Source organism: Tachypleus tridentatus, chromosome 3 (genome assembly GCF_004210375.1).
Source record: "Tachypleus tridentatus isolate NWPU-2018 chromosome 3, ASM421037v1, whole genome shotgun sequence".
Lineage (NCBI taxonomy): Eukaryota > Metazoa > Arthropoda > Merostomata > Xiphosura > Limulidae > Tachypleus > Tachypleus tridentatus.
Window position 1 is genome coordinate 3757189 of NC_134827.1, and position 21917 is coordinate 3779105.

General features: G+C 36.2%; 1 protein-coding gene across 2 annotated transcripts in view; it reads right to left on the reverse strand.

Annotated features, from left to right (window-relative positions):
* Positions 1 to 20902, reverse strand: part of LOC143246231 (D-3-phosphoglycerate dehydrogenase) — a 46899-nt gene extending 25997 nt beyond the window's left edge. The window contains exons 1-4 of one of the 2 annotated variants that reach the window (XM_076492596.1): positions 20513 to 20902; positions 4622 to 4773; positions 4317 to 4382; positions 1803 to 1956 (exon numbers count right to left, since the gene is read on the reverse strand). In XM_076492596.1, coding sequence (XP_076348711.1) covers positions 1803 to 1956; positions 4317 to 4382; positions 4622 to 4773; positions 20513 to 20641 — 501 coding nt within the window. In that variant the 5' untranslated portion in view covers positions 20642 to 20902. Of the gene's footprint in view, positions 1 to 1802; positions 1957 to 4316; positions 4383 to 4621; positions 4774 to 20506 lie in introns of both variants that reach the window. The other variant, XM_076492595.1, reaches the window with a different exon arrangement.
* Positions 20903 to 21917: the final 1015 nt, after the last annotated feature.

The following is a 21917-nucleotide window of genomic DNA, read 5'->3' on the forward strand; positions in this document are numbered from 1 at the left end:
AAAATAAGGGGGTAGATTCCAAATTAAAATTCTTAAGTTAGGATGAAACCAAGTGTGAAGCAGCTGAGTATGTATTTTCAAAATATATAACTGTTACTGACAAAATTTTGTAATTTACTGTGGCACTGACTTCCAATTTATACTGGCTAAACATTAATCAAATGAGCTTTTCAGTTTCGTAAAATTGTTCATCAACTATACACAGATTAAAAAAATTATTTAAAATTTGAGATTATTTTCTTGAATTCTAGATTTTTACTGTGCATGACTAGTTTTTAAATGTTATTTAACATATGTGCACACTGAAAGAAAAATAAATATTCTATAAACTTTAATTTACACTTTCCTATACATCCATCTGATTAGTATTAAAAATATACTATTTGAAAATTTGTTCTTATTTTTTTTAATAAGTTCCCTCAAATCCAGTTTATTAGACTTTAAATGTCATTCAAGCTTTCTGTAAAACTGGTAACTAAATTCTATATTATTAAATGGTTGATAAAAGCTATTTTTAAAAAAATATATTTCAAAGTATAGATGATGAAAAAGACATTTTCAACATGAACTAAAAGTAGAATTTCCAACCTTATCATTTTGGCTTTTACTGCCATGCATGTTCCTCAATAGGTAAGAATAAGTTTGTGGACGTACAATGTTAAAATCTATGATTTGGTTCCTCTTATTGAACAGCCTACTGTATAGTTTTATGCTAAAACAAGCTGACAGAGAGTTAAACGGGTTTTTTTTCTCTTTGTTGTTTATTGACTCAGTATATTTTCACTGACATCATCAAATGAAAACATTTTTAGCCTTTTACAGTTTAGGATAAGATGACCAGACACCTTGGTTTTGCCTGGACAGTCCTCTCTTTTTCTCTTTTTTTTTTTTTTTTTACTTTTTATTTTTGGTAGTTTGTCCCAGCATTCCAAGGAAAATTCTCTGAATGTATAAAATGTGTCAGTGATTTTAATAAAGATATCAAACTGTCAGTCATACATCAAGTAAAAAATGCAGTAGGCCTAGTTGACTTGCTTATTGTAACACATACTCTCCTGCCACCTTGATGACAGAACTTCTATCCATGATGACAAGAAAACCCACTTGTAAATAAAAATATATATGTAAAAACCTTTGTGAACCTGACGATGACCGAAGAAGTTCAAAACATCGTTCGCTCCTCTACATAGAATTTTCTCCATCCATACCAGCCGCTTTTACATATATACAGAACTTCTATGTTCCAAACCTTTTTCACAAAAATAGTCTTAAAAAAGCTTCAAAATAATGCTAAAATCTAAAAGTAGTATGTTTGAAAATGTTATTTATTCTTAAATAAATCCAAGCATGAAGTAGTTTATGATAAAATTAACTGCAATGTAAATAAAGATTTCCAAGATGTATAATTCAGCAATTTTTTTCATTTGTTTTGTTGCTATCACAAAATAAAAATTTAGTTGAAATTATTTCAGAAACAATGCCAACATTAACATATTTAGAAATGCTGTGGAATAGTTAAAGTTAAATAACTTCAACTTTATAATAATCACTGAAATTCTGAGGAAGGACTGGACTGTAATAGTTTCTTGGTTTGGAAATCTAGTTTTCCTAGTTTAGGAACAATGATAAAATGTAATTTTTCTTTTTATTACTGACTCCCCATAAATATATGAACAGTTAAAAACTACAGCTAAACGAAAACCCTTCCTTTTTTCTTTTTCTTTTTTTAAATCAACAGTTAAGTTATATTTCAAGTTTTCTTCTCATTTCCACCACATAAATAATTTAAGCTATATACCTACCTTCATGCCAAAGGACTGCATACGAGATGCTACCTCCCGACCAATCCGACCTAAACCTATAACAGCCAGTGTCTTTCCTTGAAGTTCTTCACCCATATAAGTCTTCCTGTCCCACAGTCCAGCTTTCAAAGAAGCACAAGCTTGGGCAATTTTCCTACATAATAATAAAAGTAAGTAAAATTATGAGAGAATAAATTTAACATTCAATACAGGTTTATACCCAGCTAAAATGCATTTATTACAGGAGACACTTCATGAACATAGTTAATTACCTTTCACAGTCTTAGTATTTTAACTTTTCCTTATTTTCAGATGAACTGTTTTTCTCAATAGTTTCAGTATTATTCACTAAAACAAAAAATCTGACCAGAAAATATTGTATGGATTAATTATGTATTCTCTTGGCTTTGACTGAGATGTGTTAAAGAAACAGACTGGACACACACACACACACATACACAAATCAAGTAGTTCAATGAAATTCATTGAAGACTGTTGAAAATCTTCAGGAAAATCCAAATCTAAAAAAACTCAACATTTGTTTCAGACTGAGAGAACTTAACCTTATATTTAAATATCTGTAATGATCTCACAATCTGTATGTGCTAATAACATCACTCTTTGTCATTCAACCATGAGTCACCTACTCACCGCTGAGACAGTTTGATCACTGTCATTTGCATACTAACCTACTTTACAGTTATCTTTCCAACAAGAAAGAGCACGAGTAAAAATGTAAACAAATGTTAGGTAACTTAAACTGTTCACCTTTCTAAATAAATGAAATGGAAAACACCTAGTATTTTTGTATACTACAACTTCAATACATAAGTAACATTCTATATATGTAAAAACGGCTCGTTTGGGTTGAGAAAAATGTTTTACGTAGAGAAGCGAACAACGTTTCAACCTTCTTCGGTCATCATCAGGTTCACAAAGAAAGAAAGAGGTAACTGACCGGAAGCTGACCACATGTTTGAAAGGGGTTGTGTAATTGAGTGTCGGAATGTAGAGGGTGGGCTTAGATGTTTCAATATATAATTTTATACTATTTATTTTATTATTTATTATATTATTTTTAATATAGGTAGAAAGGTGTTCCTTTGTATTGGTTTATTTTGGGCTTGAGTAGTTGTATAAGTAAGGCTTCTTTAATTATGCATTTGTTTATATTTGTTTCTTTATTTAGTATTTGGGTATTTTCTATGGTTATGTTGTGTTTATTTGACTTGCAGTGTTCGAAAACGTGTGAAGGTGACATTTTATGTTCTTTGATTCTGGTTTCCATTTTTCTACTTGTTTCTCCAATATAGAAGTCGTGGCAGTTATCACATTGTATTTTATAAATAATGTTGGTGTGATGTTTGTCAGTGTAGTTTTTACATAGTATAGACCTCAGTTTTGTGCCTGGTTTTTGAATAAATTTGGTATTAAGTGGAATGTCATATTTTGTTAATAGTTTTTGCCAAATGTTGGTTATTTTTCTGCTGATGTCGGGAATATATGGTATGCAGCAGTATATGGTTTCATGATTTTTTGATTCACAAGATATATTTACTTTTGTTGGTGATTTTTTGATTCGCAAGATATATTTACTTTTGTTGGTTGATTTTGCTTTCTGTCTAGGTGTGTGCGAATGTTTTCTACAGTTTGTGGAGGAAACTTATTGATGCTGATGAAGTATTGTTTTATTTTGTCTAATTCATCGTTAATTTTATCTGGTGAGCATAGTTTGATGGCTGTGTTTATTTGGTTTCTTAGTATGTTGAGTTTTTGTTTTGTTTCATGTGCTGAGTCCCAAGAAATCTATAGTGCAGTATGGGTGATTTTTCAGTGGATTTCTGGTTTGAATTGTGTGTCGGTTCTTGTAATTTTGAGGTTAAGAAATGATATTCGATTGCTTTCTTCTTGTTCACATGAGAAGTTGATGTTGGAATGTATAGCGTTAATGTTATTGAAAAAATTAAGTGTGTGTTCTGTAGATGTGAATCCCGCAACTGTGTCATCTACATATCTGTATCAGTAGAGTGGTGGATGTAATGCTGTGTTAACTGTTTGTGTTTCAACCCCTTTCAAACATGTGGTCAATTACCTCTTTCTTTCCTTGTGAACCTGATGATGACCAAAGAAGGTTGAAATGTTGTTCGCTTCTCTACGTAAAAATATTTTCTCAACCCAAACGAGCCGTTTTTACATATATATTTTTCTCTACAAGTGGGTTTTCTCAACATCACTGATAAGTAACATTCTGCTTATTAACAATAAGAGGTTTCAAGTTTAAGAATAAAGATAGAAAACAGAAACATTAGGAACTTAAAAAAACAAAAGAGGATATGAAATGTTTGGTAATCTAAAAGTAAAATGTCCAAGAGTTACATATGGAAGGTTAAAGAAACCAATTAATTATAAAAGGGAAAGAGGTTCAGTCAAGATTATAAACAAAGTAGTTAGATATGCAACTTTAATATTCCAAACTTCAAATCTACCTTAACTGATTTCCTCAAATAAACTTACCGAGAAAGTGAAATAATCATGCAACAAGTCAGTTCTGCAGCACTCAGTGTGTTACCACCTGGAGCACTATGAACAGAAAATGCAGTTATAATACTCAATACACAAATTATTTCCTTAGTCATTTATAAGACCATTTACACAATTTTTATGGATCTATTTGGTGTTTTATCTTACTGATGAAATATTATCCCTTTAATGGTGAAGTACAACATCAGTTCTGATATCATAATTTTAAACAATATTTTTCAAGTTATATCTCCTTTGTGATTACTATATAATATTAATATATTACATTTTCTACTAACTTGATAACTAAAATGCCTTGCCGGGTGGCAGCGTCACAATCAATGTTATCTACTCCTGTCCCAGCTCGACCAATCAGTTTCAAAGAAGTTGTTGCTTCAAGCACATCAGCAGTAACTTTGGTTGCTGAACGTACTATTAAGGAATCATATTTCTAGAAGAAGAAAGAAAAAACAAAACTTTTCAAAATTTTAAATACTACAAAAAATAAAAATTGCAATGTAATATAGCCTGCAAGAAAGTTATATTTCTAAAATCAGAAATATGAAAGATTAAAATTGTTTGTGAAAATTCTCTTCATAATCCAAATACCATGATTTTTACAAGAAGTTTTTGTTTGGAGGTAGGTAAAAATTCTTGGAAACTGTCAAAAAAATATCCACAGCAACGATGAATTATACATACAAGCAATTCTGTGTAAAGTGCATAGTGGCCCTACCAAAAAGACTCAGAAAATACCAAATAATGATACATTTTTGATTCCCAAAAGAAAGAACAAAGTTTTAGGAGCTAAAAAAAAAATATTTAGAGATAGTGCAACAGGAAATCATTTTTAATGTTTCTTTAAAATGGCTTTAGTCATTTCAGCCCTATAAAACTGCAAAAACAGACTTTACACCAAACAAAACTGATTTACTTAAACCAATGTTAAGTGTTTCAGTAGAATGTTCAAGGAGAATCCAGTCAAAAAAAAAAAAGATTAACAATTCAACACAAAAATTCACATCAAACCAAACAGTCAGATAAAATGACATTTGAGCCTTCCTCCCAATTCCAAAGGTTATTCTATCTGTCTATGAAAAGATCCATCAGAACACATATGGTGATAGTGTGAGAGTGAAACCACAAGTTCTGTATGAATTTAAAAAAAGAGAGAGAAAATGCAATGGATTGAAAATTAAAGATGAGGTGACAGGAAAGTCAAGCTCAAAAAGTATGTAAAATACAATAAAGCTACAATACAAACATATTTCAAAGGAATAGGTATATGTCCAGACTTTTATTCAACCAAAAACAGTAACTTAAAAGTGAGAAGAGACTTCAAAGAATGGCATGCATTAAAACCATAAAAATCAAGTACATATTCAAATGGAGTCCCACAGGACAGCAGTTCATTGCTCCTAGATAAATTCAAAGAGTTCAGGATTGGACCAGGCTTAATTTGTTTATTTGGTAGACAAATAACATACTAGCCTGTAATAAATTTTTGACCACATAGGTTCAACAGACTGGCATAAATGTACAACTTTATGCCTCTCGGAAGGCACACTAAATTGGTTTTGGAAAAAAATTATAAATTTTAAAGGAGAATAAATAAAGATTTTCAAGTGCAATATTTATCTATAATTATACCAAAGTGCTTAAGGTAATGACATTGCTGACAAAATCACCATTTATATGGAAAGAGACAATACACTGAATCACTAGAAAAGTCACATTTCATAAATACTATGAATAATGTTATATCACAAGAAAAAAAAAGTTAAAACCTCAACTTCAGCATGTTGTTCTAGCTTGATTCTAAAATGTAGAAAATAGAAATAAGGATACTTCTTGATGGAGGTGTTATCTGCAAAAAAAGTTGAAAGACGTATATGAAAAGGTAAGATTTTACATTAGAGGTTATGACATTATATATGACTAAGTTTTGAAACCTAGAGTGGTCATAACTAGCATTGAAGCAGCAATTCCAAGTTTCATACCTGTAATTCTTTTAATTTAAGAACCAATGGAAAATTCTGTCTTTACAATCAAATGAATATTTAAAGTTCAATAAGCAATCACTTGCCATTTTAACATGCTTGAAATCAAACAATAAAGTCATGACATTCTAGAATAGTCAAATGGCAATTTTACCAGATGTTTTAGAATGTTCATGAGATGCGGTATATGAAAAACTAGTCTGTTAACATTATACTGCAACCAAGATTTGCGAGAGACAGTGTCATTTCAGCATGTTTGTCACTAGAAAAATCCATTCTAAATAGTTCTATCATTTAGAATTACAAGGCATTTACCCTGGAAAACAGTATAAAGGATCAAGCTGAAATTAATTGCAACAGTTGTAAAAATTAATAATTACCAAAGAATCAACATTATATATGAACAGTACCTTCAAGACGTTATAAAGATTCAAAGAAGGAGCATCAACAATTTTGTAACGACTGTAAAAATACTCTTGCAAACAAAAAAGCACAAGCCACAATGTACCTGTTTAGATCTATCTCCACATAACATACAGAGGCCCTGAAGAGTGAATGGACTGAAGTCAGATTTCACAAAATGCATTTAGGTAGATTTTATTTACTGACATATATATATTACTAAAAGTAATGGAGCACTACCAGAAATCAAAATAAATGAAATATCCACAATCCTTACAAAGAAGAATATGTACACACACTAATAGAACCCATACAATGTTGAGTTTTTGAGCTACATTTGTCACATTTCTATTTATTATTATTATTTACAATTTTTTAAATTTTGTAACAACTTCTTATGACATCAGACAAAAACAAAATATGAAGTAGCAGTTTCACAGGTACTAAAAATTTATCTGTGTGTGCATCTTGGTCAACAAATGTGTTAATCCATAACAAAGAAAATCATTTGAAAGCTTGTGACAGATAATAAAAAAAAACTTTAGATAGTATTATTAATCTATTTTGTATTTGTAATTTATTGATGTGGAAGTTTTTGAACATTGGGTTTAATTCATTGACATTGAGGCTATAGAGATTTCTAGACAGCCTAGGTGATACATATATAAATAACAGCAATCACATGAGTGGAGAGGGAGAGAAAGTGAAGCAACACAAAAGAAGGGATTCATCAGAAAAAAAAAATAAAGCTATCTGTCATGGGAGTGAGACTTAACAGTTGATATGTTAGAATGAGATTAACAATTCTTCATATTTGGCAACAGTATAACCAAAATTATGACACTAGTAATAATGAAGAGGACTTGATACAATTAAATATACTGACATAATCCTTAAAGTCCACAATAACAAACTGGTAATTACTTTCCTATAAAAGTTACAATCATTTCCAGCCTTAGGAAGTAGCAGGACCTGAGGCAAGTATTCAGGATTTGAGTTTGGATACCAGAATAATACAAATCACTCAGCCATCAAGGTAGTCGACTCAGTGGCCTCACCCTTCGAGGCTGGCCCTGGTTACAATCACACTTCATCTATCATCTCTGCCGTGGTCAGTCTTTTTAATTTTACATTTGGCTATTTGTACTAGAAAGTGAACCAGCGAAGGTGCTATAATATCTTGAGGAATTCCAGGATTCACTGTGTTTATCTAGCTATTCTGGATGATTAGCTAAAATATTCTAAACTCCTCTGTTTGTTCCATTGTCCTATACTGCCCCTGCTGTTTATTATCTCCAGTATTAAAATAAATATTCAATGCTATTTCAACCTTTTTTTAACATTAAATTAAATTATGATCCTTAACAAAAGATTTAGAGAGATCTTTAGAAATACATTTACAAAAACTAATAATAATTAACATCATAGGTGGGATTAGAAAGCCAAAGCAAGTTGGATTCATGGTACTGGTGTTAAAGAGAAATGGCAAAATTGATTATCCTTCAGGCAGACATGTATTGATGATAATCCCATCTCAGTGCTAGCTTCCATGTTTCAAGATGTATCTTCTGGTAGTTAGTACAACTATGACACTTCAGAATAAGCATCAGTTTCTCTGTAAGAATGGACAGCTGAACTCTATTATATGTGTAGTTGTCTTCCAAAACTAAACCTACTGGCAACATATAAAATTCATAAAAGGAAATTAAAGTAAAACAAAACAAAGTTTAAAAAAAACATAAAAAGCATTGAAACCAATGTTTACATCTAGTCCACAGTGGTAAGAATAAAACCACAGTAATACAAGTTGTAAAGAACTTTCTATACATAATTGCAATTATCATAACTCGCCAGGAAGACTAACAAGTTCAAAAATCAATCATCAGTCACCTGAAGCTGGCCTTTCCAGTCCTGGTTTCAAGTTACTTGACATTACAGCCATTTTCTAACTTCAAATCAAACTAGATGGATTTTGATTCTTAAAAGTGAATCACATTAAAAAAGGTCTAATGTATAAATTAAAAAACTTAAATAGCATTAAAAAGATTAATGGCCTTTAAAAATTAAAAACATTTCCAAGGTGGACAGTGTCATCATCACCAATAACACTGTCTAATATTATGGATAAACCTTGGGACAAAACATGTTTAAAATGGTACCATCATTGAGAGTCATAACAACAGCAACACAGTAAAATGTAGCTTATTGTGACCTGGGACAGATGTACCAAATAAAAGAGAACAATAAGTTAAGAAAACTGTGACAAATGCTTAGTCTGGTTAGAACAACTTCCTCTTTCCAATCCTTACAGAAGCAAGACAGACAAAGTTCAATATAGGGTTTTATTTGGAAAAGCTTGCTTTCATGTTGCTTGCTCCAAGTCGACTGACAACTGGCATGGAGCTGAGCCTTGAATACATGACAATAGTCCATGCATGAAACGGGCACAGCAGTGACAGTGCCAGAGAAGACAGATTTAGCTGCAGTATTGGCTAGCTCGTTCCCACGAATACCAACATGGTCTGGTATCCAGAAAAACTGGATAGAAGTAGATGTTAAAGAGAAATGGGCCAGTCAGTTTTCAATATCGGCAAAAACAAGGTATGAACTAACGTGAAGCGATACCAAAGCCAAAAGAAAACTAAGCAAGTCAGTATAAATAGTGCAGTTTGAGTACTGCTTAGCTTCTATGTGATCCAGGGCATGAGAGATGGTCTACAGTTCAGCAGTGAACACAAAAGCTGTAGAGGGGATACTGTGCACAACCACTGAACCACAACAAATCATGGCAGAGCTCACACAGTCACCCGATTTCGAACCATCTGTATAAATAGGAATGGAAAGATGGTTCAAAAGATGTTCAGCAAATAACAGAGTGTTTCCAATTGGTAGTGTTTGCTTTTCTCAGATGACTTAAAGATAGGTCAAATTTCGGAACTGTAATAAACCATGGTGGGATGGGCTAACCAGTGAATACAACAATGCCATCCAAGGACAGACTCAATTCTTTCAACTGCTCCTGGATATAAAGGCCAAAAGGAGCATTAGCAGATTGTCTATTCTGAAAAAGTATGGCCCACCAAGGAATGAAAACACAACCCCAGGTGGGATGCTTTGGTAAGGAACAAAATTTTGAAGCATACAGTAACGATAGTTGCAAATAGCAGAGTTTCAAAAAAGGTTCACGAGACTATGTACAAGCTCTGAACTGGGGACATGTGGGAAGCCCCAGTGCAGAGCCAAAGTCCTTGATAATGAATGGGGTCCAGCATCTTTAAGGCCAGGGTCTTGGCAGAGCCACAGACCAGTGATCCATAGTCGACTTTCGATCGAATAAGAGCATGATATATCTTCAGCACAGAACATCGATCTGCTTCCTAGTGGTGGAAGAGAAGACACAGAGGATGTTCAGTGCTCTCGTACATTTGACCTGTAGCTGCTTGATGTGTGGTATAAAAGTCAGCTTACAGTCAAAGATAAGCCCTAAGAACTTTGTCTCAGGGACCACAGGCAGCACAACTTCACCAATACAGAGTTCAGGATCAGGGTGAATACCCTGTTGGTAGCAAAAGTTCTTGCAAATGGTTTTAGAGAAAGAAAAGGTAAAGCCATTTGATGTGGTCCACTTCAGTAAACAATTGATGGCATTCTGTAGCTATCACTCAATATACCTCATGTTTGATGACTGACAACATGTGAAAGTCATCAACATACAGCCCATTTCCAACAGTAAGAGAGAGTTGTTCAGTGATGGCATTAAAAACTTTATACTGAAAAGTGTGACACTCAAAACACAGCCCTGAGGCACACCAAGTTCCTGTAAGAAAGAACAGAAAAGTGTCAAACCCACACGAACTTGGAATGTCCTGTCCATTGAAACATTTTTAATAAAAATGGGCAAATAGCCACACATCCCGTATCTATGGAGGTCTCACAAAATGCCACACCTCCATGTTGTATCATTAGCCTTCTCAATGTCAAAGAATATTGATACAAAATGTCATTTGAGAAAAGCTTCTTTGATTGACATTTCAAGTCAAATCAGGTGATCCACGGTAGATCACTGTCATTGGAACCCACACTGGATGCGCGAGAGGAGGTTGTTTGATTTAAGGAACCAAACAAGATGAGCATTACAGAGACAGCTCGCCAAAGCAATTGGACGGTAGTTTGAAGGAATCTTGGTACCCTTCCCAGGCTTAGAAAAAGGTAGGACAATAGCCTGGTGCCAGGCATCAGGAAAAACATTCTCCTGCCAGATCCAATTAAAAACAATCTGAAGAATAGCAAGAGAAGCAGGAGATAGATGGCAAAGCATTTCATAGTGTACATCATCAGGTGCAACCGATGTACTGCCAGACTAATGAAGGGCCAGTTTGAGTTCCATTAGTGTAAAGAGATGATTATAGTTACAGAGACAATCAGCTCAAAAGGAAAGAGGTGATCGCTCTGCCCCAGTCTTGATGGCTAAGGTGGAGGAAGAAGCAGAAGTGCTAGATACCTGACAAAAGTTTTCACCTAGAGTATCAGTGATGCTCTGGGTATCAGCTACTTCCTGGCCATCAGAGAGCAAGAATGAGAGGGGGACAGAATTATACGGCCCACCGACCTTTTCAATCTTGTCCCATATGAATTTTGGAACTGGTGGTAGAAAGTATGCTAGTTGTGAACTTAATCCAAGAGTCCTTCTGGTTTTGATGTCTTACCCACTGAGCATGTGCATGGGCCTGCTAGAAAGTGATGCAGTTTGGGATACCTACGAAAAGTATCCCAGGCCCATTTTTGAGCCTTCCGTGTCATGTAGCAGACAGGTTTCCACCACAGACGAGAATATCATGGAAAACGTGTCAAGGTTTAAGGAAAACGTTGAGCAGCTGCTTAAATAACACAGTGAGTTACTGTTGCCACACAGTCATTTATTGATGGCTTACAGACAATGGCAGGATCAAGTTCTGCGAGAGCAGTAAAAGAGGGCCAGTTTGCTTGATCCAGTTTCCACCAGGGCATGTGGGTCAGATGGAATCGACCACAGCCAGTCTCTCTCAAAATTATAGGAAAATGATCACTGCTTAATAGATTATTGTCAACCTTTCATGAAAAATGAAAGAATAGTGAACAGGAGCAAATTGAGAGATCAACAGCAGTAAAGGACAGACTAGGTGCATGAAAATAAGTAGAAGAACAGCTATTAAAAAAAGAAAGGTTGTGATCAGAGAGCACACGCTCTATGAAGCGACTCCTCCTATCAATATCAGCACTTCCCTAGAGAGAATGACATCCATTAAAGTCCCACAGGATTAAAAAGGGAGATGGTAACTGTTCAATCAGATCATCAAGGTGTAATTGATCATGGGTCTCTCATTTGAAAGGAAACACAGATGGCTACGCCCTCCAAGAGTGTGTCGAGTAGCAAAGACAGTGTAGGCACATGCTGATCAACAAACAGTGCCACCCCTCTGTGCGCTCATCCATCACACAGCCTGTCATTTCTGTACAAAGAAAATCACTGAAAGGTGACTGTGTTGGCAAGTTTCAGAAATGTAAGGAAAGACATACAGGATGGTGGGAAGCAATCAGTGTTGTGATGTCATCCTGATTAGTACATAAACCCCGACAGTTCCATTGCATCGAAGTGGCTATTTTTATTTATATGTAGGTGAACTGGGTGGAGAACCCTTCTGTTTGTGATTCCATCTTTTTTCTTTACTGTCTATATTTGAGGGAGATCTATTGACCTCCATGGATCCTGCCCTGGGTCGATTGGGCAGGTTTTTGCTGTTGGAAGAGGATTTCAGCAATGGAGGATGTGAATGAATGATTGTTTTGCATCTTGAGGTGGGAGAAGAAGATGTATCCAAGGAAATGCCTGTACCTGGAACCAAAGGAAGTGGATCTTGGGGTTTGCTGGAATGTATGTTAGGGACAGAGATGGGTGTTGAAGTTGATTCATCAACTTTTTTAAACAGGGAGGTCTAAAGACTTTTCCTTTGGTTTGAGAACAACTCATTTAAAAGGAACAGAGAGATCCATCTGCATGCCCACTGCAGAAGCATACATCCAAGATGAAGTGGTGGACAGCAGCTTTTGAGCCTCAAAGTAAGTAATGTTTTGAATCATTTTCAAACACTGCACCTCTTTTTCTTCCAACCATTTAGGGCAAGAATGAAAATAGGATTGGTGAGAGCTATTGAAATTGATGCAATGAGGGTCCATTTCACACTCATAGGCATTGTGGTCCTTGCTACCACAACAAACGTACGTCAAGGTAACCACGACATGATGTCTTTAAGTGACCAAACCACTCACACTGGAAACATCCGTGAGGGTTTGGAATGTATAGTCATACTCTACAATTAAGATAACCTGCCTTGATGCTGGTGACGTAAATGTGAGAATGAAGACATTGGTCGGCACCATAATTCCATCTTTGTGAGTGAATATATGCCTCACTGTAGGAACTCCTTGGGTGGAGAAACCAGCAAGAATCTCTGACTCTGGAATGTTCTTTAAATCCTTCTCAACAATAACTCCTCGTGAGAAATTCAAAGTAGCATGAGGTGTAACCTCAATAGGTATATCCCCAATTGCCTTTGAATTCAACAGGAGTTCACTGTGTTGAGATGTAGATGTTTCCACCAATATGTCACTAGATCAGAGCTTCTTTACTGACTTTAGAGAGCCAGCAAGTCCCTCTAGTCCCTTATGAATGAAAAAGGGAGACATATGCCCTAAAGGTTTGTCTGAAAGTGAGTGCAATATGAGAAAATGAAGTACAATAGATAGTGAGTAATGCTGCTCAGAATCTTCAAGTCATGGTTATTTACCTATAGACTATTTTTCCACTATTTCATTAAGATTTTTCATTGAAGTATCCATAATAAAGGAAGAGAAATTTCGATGCCCACTGACCCCACCCACCATGGAGCCCTACGAGGGGATGCACTACAATGTCAGATAAGGACACTGCAGCAAAGCTAGGGTTTTGTGAGCACTATACCCAAACACCAGCATCAGATACAATGTCCACAACACCTGTTGAGAACATCCAACACTGGTACTTGGTTGACCCTAGCCCAAGTGGACCAGGCAATTGACCAAAGGGGACACCCCAAGGCTGCCCATCTACAGGAATTCAAGACCAAAGTGGTGTGTTAGGGTTGGACCCCTCAATCACCAGGATCCTCTCCTCCCCTTCAGGGTTGCCATGCATGGCAAACACATGGGTGGATGTTTAGATCCCAAAGGAGGTAAACTGAAAGAACAGAACCTTCCCTTGGAGGTCCTCTTACCATGTACAAGAATCCACACCGAGGGGGCAAGAATGAGAGTAAGAGAGGTGTGAACCCTTACAGTTAGCACAGTATGGTTCCAGTTCACACTCATAAGCACCATAAAGAGTTAAGGAGCCATTACATGATGTCTTCAAGTGACCAAATTGCTGACACTGTAAGCATCCAAGAGGTTAATAATGTAAGGCTATACCTTACAATTCTGACAACCTGCCTTAACTGTGGCAGGGTTGGACCCCTCAATCACCAGGATCCTCTCCTCCCCTTCAGGGTTGCCATGCATGGCAAACACATGGGTGGATGTTTAGATCCCAAAGGAGGTAAACTGAAAGAACAGAACCTTCCCTTGGAGGTCCTCTTACCATGTACAAGAATCCACACTGAGGGGGCAAGAATGAGAGTAAGAGAGGTGTGAACCCCTACAGTTAGCACAGTATGGTTCCAGTTCACACTCATAAGCACCATAAAGAGTTAAGGAGCCATGACATGATGTCTTCAAGTGACCAAATTGCTGACACTGTAAGCATCCAAGAGGTTAATAATGTAAGGCTATACCTTACAATTCTGACAACCTGCCTTGACTGTGGCAGGGTTGGACCCCTCAATCACCAGGATCCTCTCCTCCCCTTCAGGGTTGCCATGCATGGCAAACACATGGGTGGATGTTTAGATCCCAAAGGAGGTAAACTGAAAGAACAGAACCTTCCCTTGGAGGTCCTCTTACCATGTACAAGAATCCACACTGAGGGGGCAAGAATGAGAGTAAGAGAGGTGTGAACCCCTACAGTTAGCACAGTATGGTTCCAGTTCACACTCATAAGCACCATAAAGAGTTAAGGAGCCATGACATGATGTCTTCAAGTGACCAAATTGCTGACACTGTAAGCATCCAAGAGGTTAATAATGTAAGGCTATACCTTACAATTCTGACAACCTGCCTTGACTGTGGCAGGGTTGGACCCCTCAATCACCAGGATCCTCTCCTCCCCTTCAGGGTTGCCATGCATGGCAAACACATGGGTGGATGTTTAGATCCCAAAGGAGGTAAACTGAAAGAACAGAACCTTCCCTGGGAGGTCTTCTTACCATGTACAAGAATCCACACCAAGGGGGCAAGAATGAGAGTAAGAGAGGTGTGAACCCCTACAGTTAGCACAGTATGGTTCCAGTTCACACTCATAAGCACCATAAAGAGTTAAGGAGCCATGACATGATGTCTTCAAGTGACCAAATTGCTGACACTGTAAGCATCCAAGAGGTTAATAATGTAAGTCTATACCTTACAATTCTGACAACCTGCCTTGACTGTGGCAGGCAGACATGGTGGCGTAAACGTCAAAATCAGAACATTAGTAGGCAGCATAATTCAGTCTTTGCACCACAAAAATGCCTTGACTGAAAAAACCCAATGAGGATCTCCGACTTTGAAATGTTCTTCAAGCCCCTTTCAACAATAACTCCTCTTGAGGAATTCAGGATAGCATAGGGAGTAACCTCAATGGCTATATCCTCAGTGCTCTTCAAGTTCAGGAGGAGTTTAGTGTGTTGCGGTGAAGATGTTTCCAACAAAATGTCTCCAGAGAGTAACTTTCTAATTGATTTTGGGAAACCGGCAAGCTCCTCTAATCCCTTTTGAATAAAAAAAGTGGAGATATGTATCTTAATAATTTCTCAGATAATAAATGCAAAATAAGAAATCTAGGTACAGGAACTGATTGTGATGGTGATTGTTGAACAGAGTTCATCCATTCATGGCCATTTAACAATTATACTTTTTTCTACTTTTTTTTTAATTCGTGAATGGGAATAACAATAATAAAGTAAAGAACATTTCATTGCCCACTGTCCCCACCTACCATGGAACCCTACAAGAATACATTACAGCAATGCCAGCATTTCATGAGCACTATATACAAACACCAGCATCGGACACAATGTTCACAACACTTGTTGAGAACGTCCAACATTGGTACTTGGTTTTTTCAACATTTTCGTTTTCTTTCAGTTTAGTTTGGATACAGAGTTGCTAGTTCCCTGGCACAGTGGAAAGTGTCCAGAATTATACCACTAAAGCTTGGGTTTTGATGCTTGTTAACACAGAACAAGTAAGTCCTTGTGTGGTTTTGTGTTTAATAACAGAGTTGCTCTAGTAAACTCGGCTCGGCATGGCCAGGTGGGTTAAGGCGTGCAACTCGTAATCTGAGGGTCGCGGGTTCGAATCCCCGTCGCACCAAACATGCTCGCCCTTTCAGCCGTGGGGGCGTTATAATGTAACGAACAATTCCACTATTCGTTGGTAAAAAAGTAGCCCAAGAGTTGGCGGTGGGTTGTGGTGACTAGCTGCCTTTCCTCTAATCTTACACTGATAAATTAGGGATGGCTAGCGCAGATAGCCCTCGTGTAACTTTGCGCGAAATTCTAAAACAAACAATACTTTTGTATTTCTTCGATACGTAATGTGTCATAATAAAGACAGTTTGTACATTTTAGATACGAATTCCTTCTTTCAGTCGAACTCTATACCTCAGCATTCATTGGACCTTCTATTTTGCAGACTAGACCTTTTTATTCTACCGGAAATCCCTGCAGAGAATAATATCGTATATACTTTCAAAGATCTATTTTATAATAGTTATTATTATATTGATGGTCATGGATTATTCATTCTAGGTTATAGTTCCATTTCTTTTTTTTCTCTAAAAACTTAACGTTCATATTTGCAACAAGCACATTTATTAAACAGAAAGAAATTTATAATTTTTGCACACAGGGAAACAGAATTTGCATTAGTAAACGATATTAAAAAAAAAAAACTAGCGTAAAGTTGTATTGCTTGTTCAAGCTAGAAAATGCGAGCACAAGTCTTCTTAGATTACGACATTAAAAAAGAAAACAATCATTCGTCATGACATGACACTGCTTGTTCTCGAATGTTTCTTATTATTTTCCTTAGGTTTGGCATAACTTGGTAGATATGGCGCTAGACTCGTAATCTGCGAGTCGCGGGTCGGATCCCAATTACCTAACACTCTCGCCCTTTCAGCCTTGGGGGCGTTACAAATGTACAGTCAATCCCACTACGTTGCTAAAAGAAGAGCCCAAGGTTGGACGATTTTGACCAGCTGCCTTTCTTAAAGTCTATCATTGCTAAATTAGGGACGGCGAGCGCAGATAGCCCCTATGTAGCTTTGCGAGAAATTCCAACCAAATTATTCCTTTCCAGGTAAAGTATAAGCTATCCTGCATCCAGTTTGAAGGTTATTTTCAGTTAAGATTATAAATGTAGAGATAATGCGATTTGTAATGATTGTAGACTGCCAGTGGTAGCCACTAGTCTATACATATTATTACAAGATAAACTAGTTCTTTGCCTCCTACATAACTTCAATGTCTGAATTAGATGTCTTAGTTGATACTGGTGCACTTCATCTCTTTACAGATAGCTGGTTTCTGGACTGAATCGTTTACCTCTAATCCTGTTGTTGGGATGTGCTTATTAACTCCCCTATTTAGAATTTGTCGTTGGGTTACATATTTGTATGAACAATATATTATAGCCGATAAACATACTCATAAAACGCTATCTTTATGCAGCAACCGATTTCTAAATGTCCGTCCAGTAGCGGGTCGCCGATTGGAAGTTAGTGAGAATTACTCAATTTGAAGAACTTTATAACTACACAAAACTGTTAGATGTAAAAGCTACCTTTATTATCTTAAATTTCTGTAAGTGAGTGACTACACAAATACATCTGTTACTTTGTCTGAACAGTGTTTTAGTAAATGTTTATAAGCAGAGCTGTTTTTTATCTTGAAATGTCTTAATCATGTTCAACAGACACTCATTTTAAAACACCAACAGCCATTTACACAGTAAAAACTTGTGTTAGTTTGTTTTGTTTTGAATTTCGCGCAAAGCTACACGAGGACTATCTGTGCTAGCCGTCCCTAATTTAACAGTGTAAAACTAGAGGGAAGGCAGCTAGTCATCACCACTCTTGGGTTACTCTTTTACCAACGAATAGTGGGATTGACCGTAATATTATAACGCCCCCATGGCTGAAATGGCGAACATGTTTGGTGCGACGGAGATTCGAACCCGCGACCCTCGAATTACGAGTCGAGTGCCTTAACCACCTGGCCATGCCGGGCCTAACTTGTGTTAGAATGCAAGTCATAATTTGTGGCTTTCATATTAGTGCGTCTCTCAGTTCGTTCCGGGTTACGTAATATTCTGTCTACAAAGAAAGAAAAAACATGACGGGAATTTCGGTTTCCAGTTATTTGACCTCAAACGAAAGTTCGGGTACAAATATAACTGGGAATGCTCAAAAATAATTATATCTTTGCCCTGCTTATGTTTCAAAGGAACTTGGAGGCTTAATTGTGAGAAGGCATGATTCGAGAGAGAAAAACGGAGGGGACGAGAATTCCACACACATTGACAAATATGTCCGCTTGTGCACATGCACGTGTATATTTTAACAATCGAAGTCAGCAGTCACGAAGCAAATAGAACCAGAATGATGGATTGGAAGAATGAAGGTGTGAACAGCACCAGAGATAGATGGAGACCTAAAGAACCAACTACCCGTAATTTTGATATTGGGAGAAAAAACGTCCAAGTACCTGAGTTGAAAAATTTAAATGTTGATGTTAGTAAGGTAATACACATACATAATGGATCGAGTTGATTAGATTTAAGGGAGATATGTGGATACACCATGATTTGGGTGTCTCAGAAAGGGTAATGAATTAAGTAGCGAGTTGACTGCTTTGTTGTAATAGCCTATGGCTCGCTTGTACATTCCGTCTTTAATAGGTGTAAATTTATTGATAGTTTTTAGATAATTGAGGGGATATAAATCTGTAACCTGTAGGCTATATGTAATACTTTATTTGTAGTATTTAAAATATATTTTCTCACGTGTTTCATAACACCATGTTGTCACACTCGGTAACAGATCTTATGCACATTTTACAGATGTCAATGTTACATCCTCTAAGCACTCCTCCGCTTTTCCTAACACAGCATAGTCTTTGACTTATTTTAGTACAAAAGTTTTGCGTGTGTGATTTGTTAAGTTTGAGTTGAAAATGATACCTAGGATTTAATATTTCTTGTTACAATGATTTGTGTATCGTAGATTTTTAATTTGACTTTGATTACTTTTTGTTTTTGCGTTTAAAACATCTGTAAGATATTATAGGCCCTTTTTTTTTAGGATTATGAGCGACACACCACTTACCACACCAGCCTAACACTATTCAGTTTAAACCTTACGTGCAGCAAGCAGTCAACGGGTTACATGACCTGCTCAAAACGGCGACGTCATCAGTGTATTATGGCGCGAGTGCCATATTCAATACAACACTGGCTCAAATTGTGATATTTTGAATCATGACAAGAGCACTGTCTGGTTGGGTATAAATACAGCCATGCATCAAATTTTGCCACATTATTAGGCCCGGCATGGCCAGTTGGTTAAGGTAATCGATTCGTATTCCGAGAGTCGCGGGTTCTAATCCTCGTGGCACCAAACATGCTCGCCCTTTCAGCCGTGGGGGGCGTTATAATATTACGGCCAATTCCACTATTCGTTGGTAAAAGAATAGCCCAAGAGCGGTGATGACTAGCTGCTTTCCCTCTAGTCTTACACTGCTAAATTAGGGAGGGCTAGCGCAGATAGCCCTCATGTAGCTTTGAGTAAAATTCAAACAAACCAAGCGATATTATTATTCTTAAATGGAAGTTAATTCACATCATTACACAATGATAGCAGTTTCTAACTAACCGCTAATGACAACCACACGTCTACAGCGAATGATAAATATGGTAAAAAAGTATGCAATACTCAGTTACATGTAGGAACAGTACTTTTTTTTTTTCGAAACCAGTTTTCATAAACAAGTGTGAATTTTTCGTCGACATATCTGAACATATTATTAGTAATTTGTTCTTAATTTAAGGTTAGATAGCAGTTAGTCCCGCTTTCAATAAGATGGTATACAAAATTCATGATTGTACTAGTATAATAGCTTTTTGTCTCTACTCTATGAATAAATATACAAATTGTCGATCTTTCTCACCTTTTCGTCCTATCGGTGATTTTAGAGTTAAAAAATGGTGTCAGTACAGAAATATTTTGGTTTCTAATTCCAAAAAAACTAATAATTTCCAGTACATTTTTTTTCTAACTTTCATAACTTAGCAATGGTCTACTTCAAATTGGTGTGTATCTATATGTTATTAGTAACATAAATAATGCTTGGATCAATATTGTCAAATACTTAACATTAAACAGTTCACTTTTAATATAACTACACGTTTTTAATACGTAATGAAATGTAATTTCGAATATACCGAATAAAATAATTTAAAATTCTTAGGCGTTTTGTTTTCCTAATCTACAAGACTGTTTTTGTTTCACATGTCTGTTTACATAAATAGAGGATTTCATAAGAAATATCTAATGTCTATAGTTACACGTACCTTTACCTCATCCACAAGTTCCCGTCCAGTCATTCCTGTTTTGTTTGTTACTTCAAACCCATTCTCTCGTAAAATTTTCGCACATATTGAATCCACTTTTTCACTTATTAAAACTGTACGAATATTATTTATCATGTTGGCAAAATGAAAGGCACCGTTTTCCTGCGTGTGGAATTTGCAGAGTGATAGAAGCTACAACCTGTTTGGTATACGTTCAGATTGGTTTGACAGAGGTCACTAGTACTACTATCGCAACAGGTCTATCACTAACCCTCAAATCCAAGTTCGTTCTTTCAGTAACTCGATCAACAAAACTTAACACGTGGACATTCAGATTTAAATCATACACGGGAAAAGCGAACAAACTCCAAATCCTCAAGCTGAAGTTCAATTATTATCCCCCTTCTTTTTCCCGCCCTCCACCGAAACAAGCGCATGCGTATTTGTGACATATAACGAAATATAGTTCGACCAGCAACATAGACCGGTTAATGTACCAAACTGAACAAGAAAATCACATATTTTAGCTAAAGGACGTTAAGTAGGTTAAGATAGCCGCTTTTGTTAGAGTTGTTAAATTTCTTTTTGTGCTTTCAATAAGCTTGCTGTAAAATATGCAACATGTCATCCTTTCGAAAAATTTTCTTTTAAAAGATGCACATTTTAGGTTTAAAATCTTATTGTTGTAAAAGGGTAAACATTAGATTTTATCCATACACTGATTTCAACATAACTCAATGTAATACAATTATCGGTATCATACACCATTTTTAAGATATTTACTATTCACGATATTATTAGCTCTAAATTATTAATAACGATATTAGAAATAGGTCAGTTCCCAGGCCTAATTTAAATATAAAAACCGGTATTTTTCGTATGTATAAATACTAGTATGCGCAACTTTATAGTTAGTATGCGAATAAGAGACTGACATACAAGGCCCGGCATAGCCAGATGGTTAAGGCACTCGACTCGTTATCTGAAGGTCGCGGGTTGGAAGCCCCGTCACACCAAACATGCTCGCCATTTCAGCCGTTGGAGCATTATAATGTGGCAGTCAATCCTACTATTCGTTGGTAAAAGAGTAGCCCAAAACTGGTGATGACTAGCTGCCTTCCCTCTAGTCTTACACTGTTAAATTAAGGACAGCTAGCGCAGGTAGTCCTCTTGTAGCTTTGCGCGAAATTCAAAACAAACCAAACTAAAATACAAATTAAACTTCGATAAACACTATTTGATAAAGATGAATTAAAAAGGAGGCGGAAAATGTTTTCTTGGTTAAAATACGAAACTTGATAAGATATACACGAATACTACAGAAGTTAGCTTAATTGTTATGATTTCATAATGTTTCCTATTTCAAATAACTTATTTTACAGGCATTAATTATTATAAATTAATCCTTAAC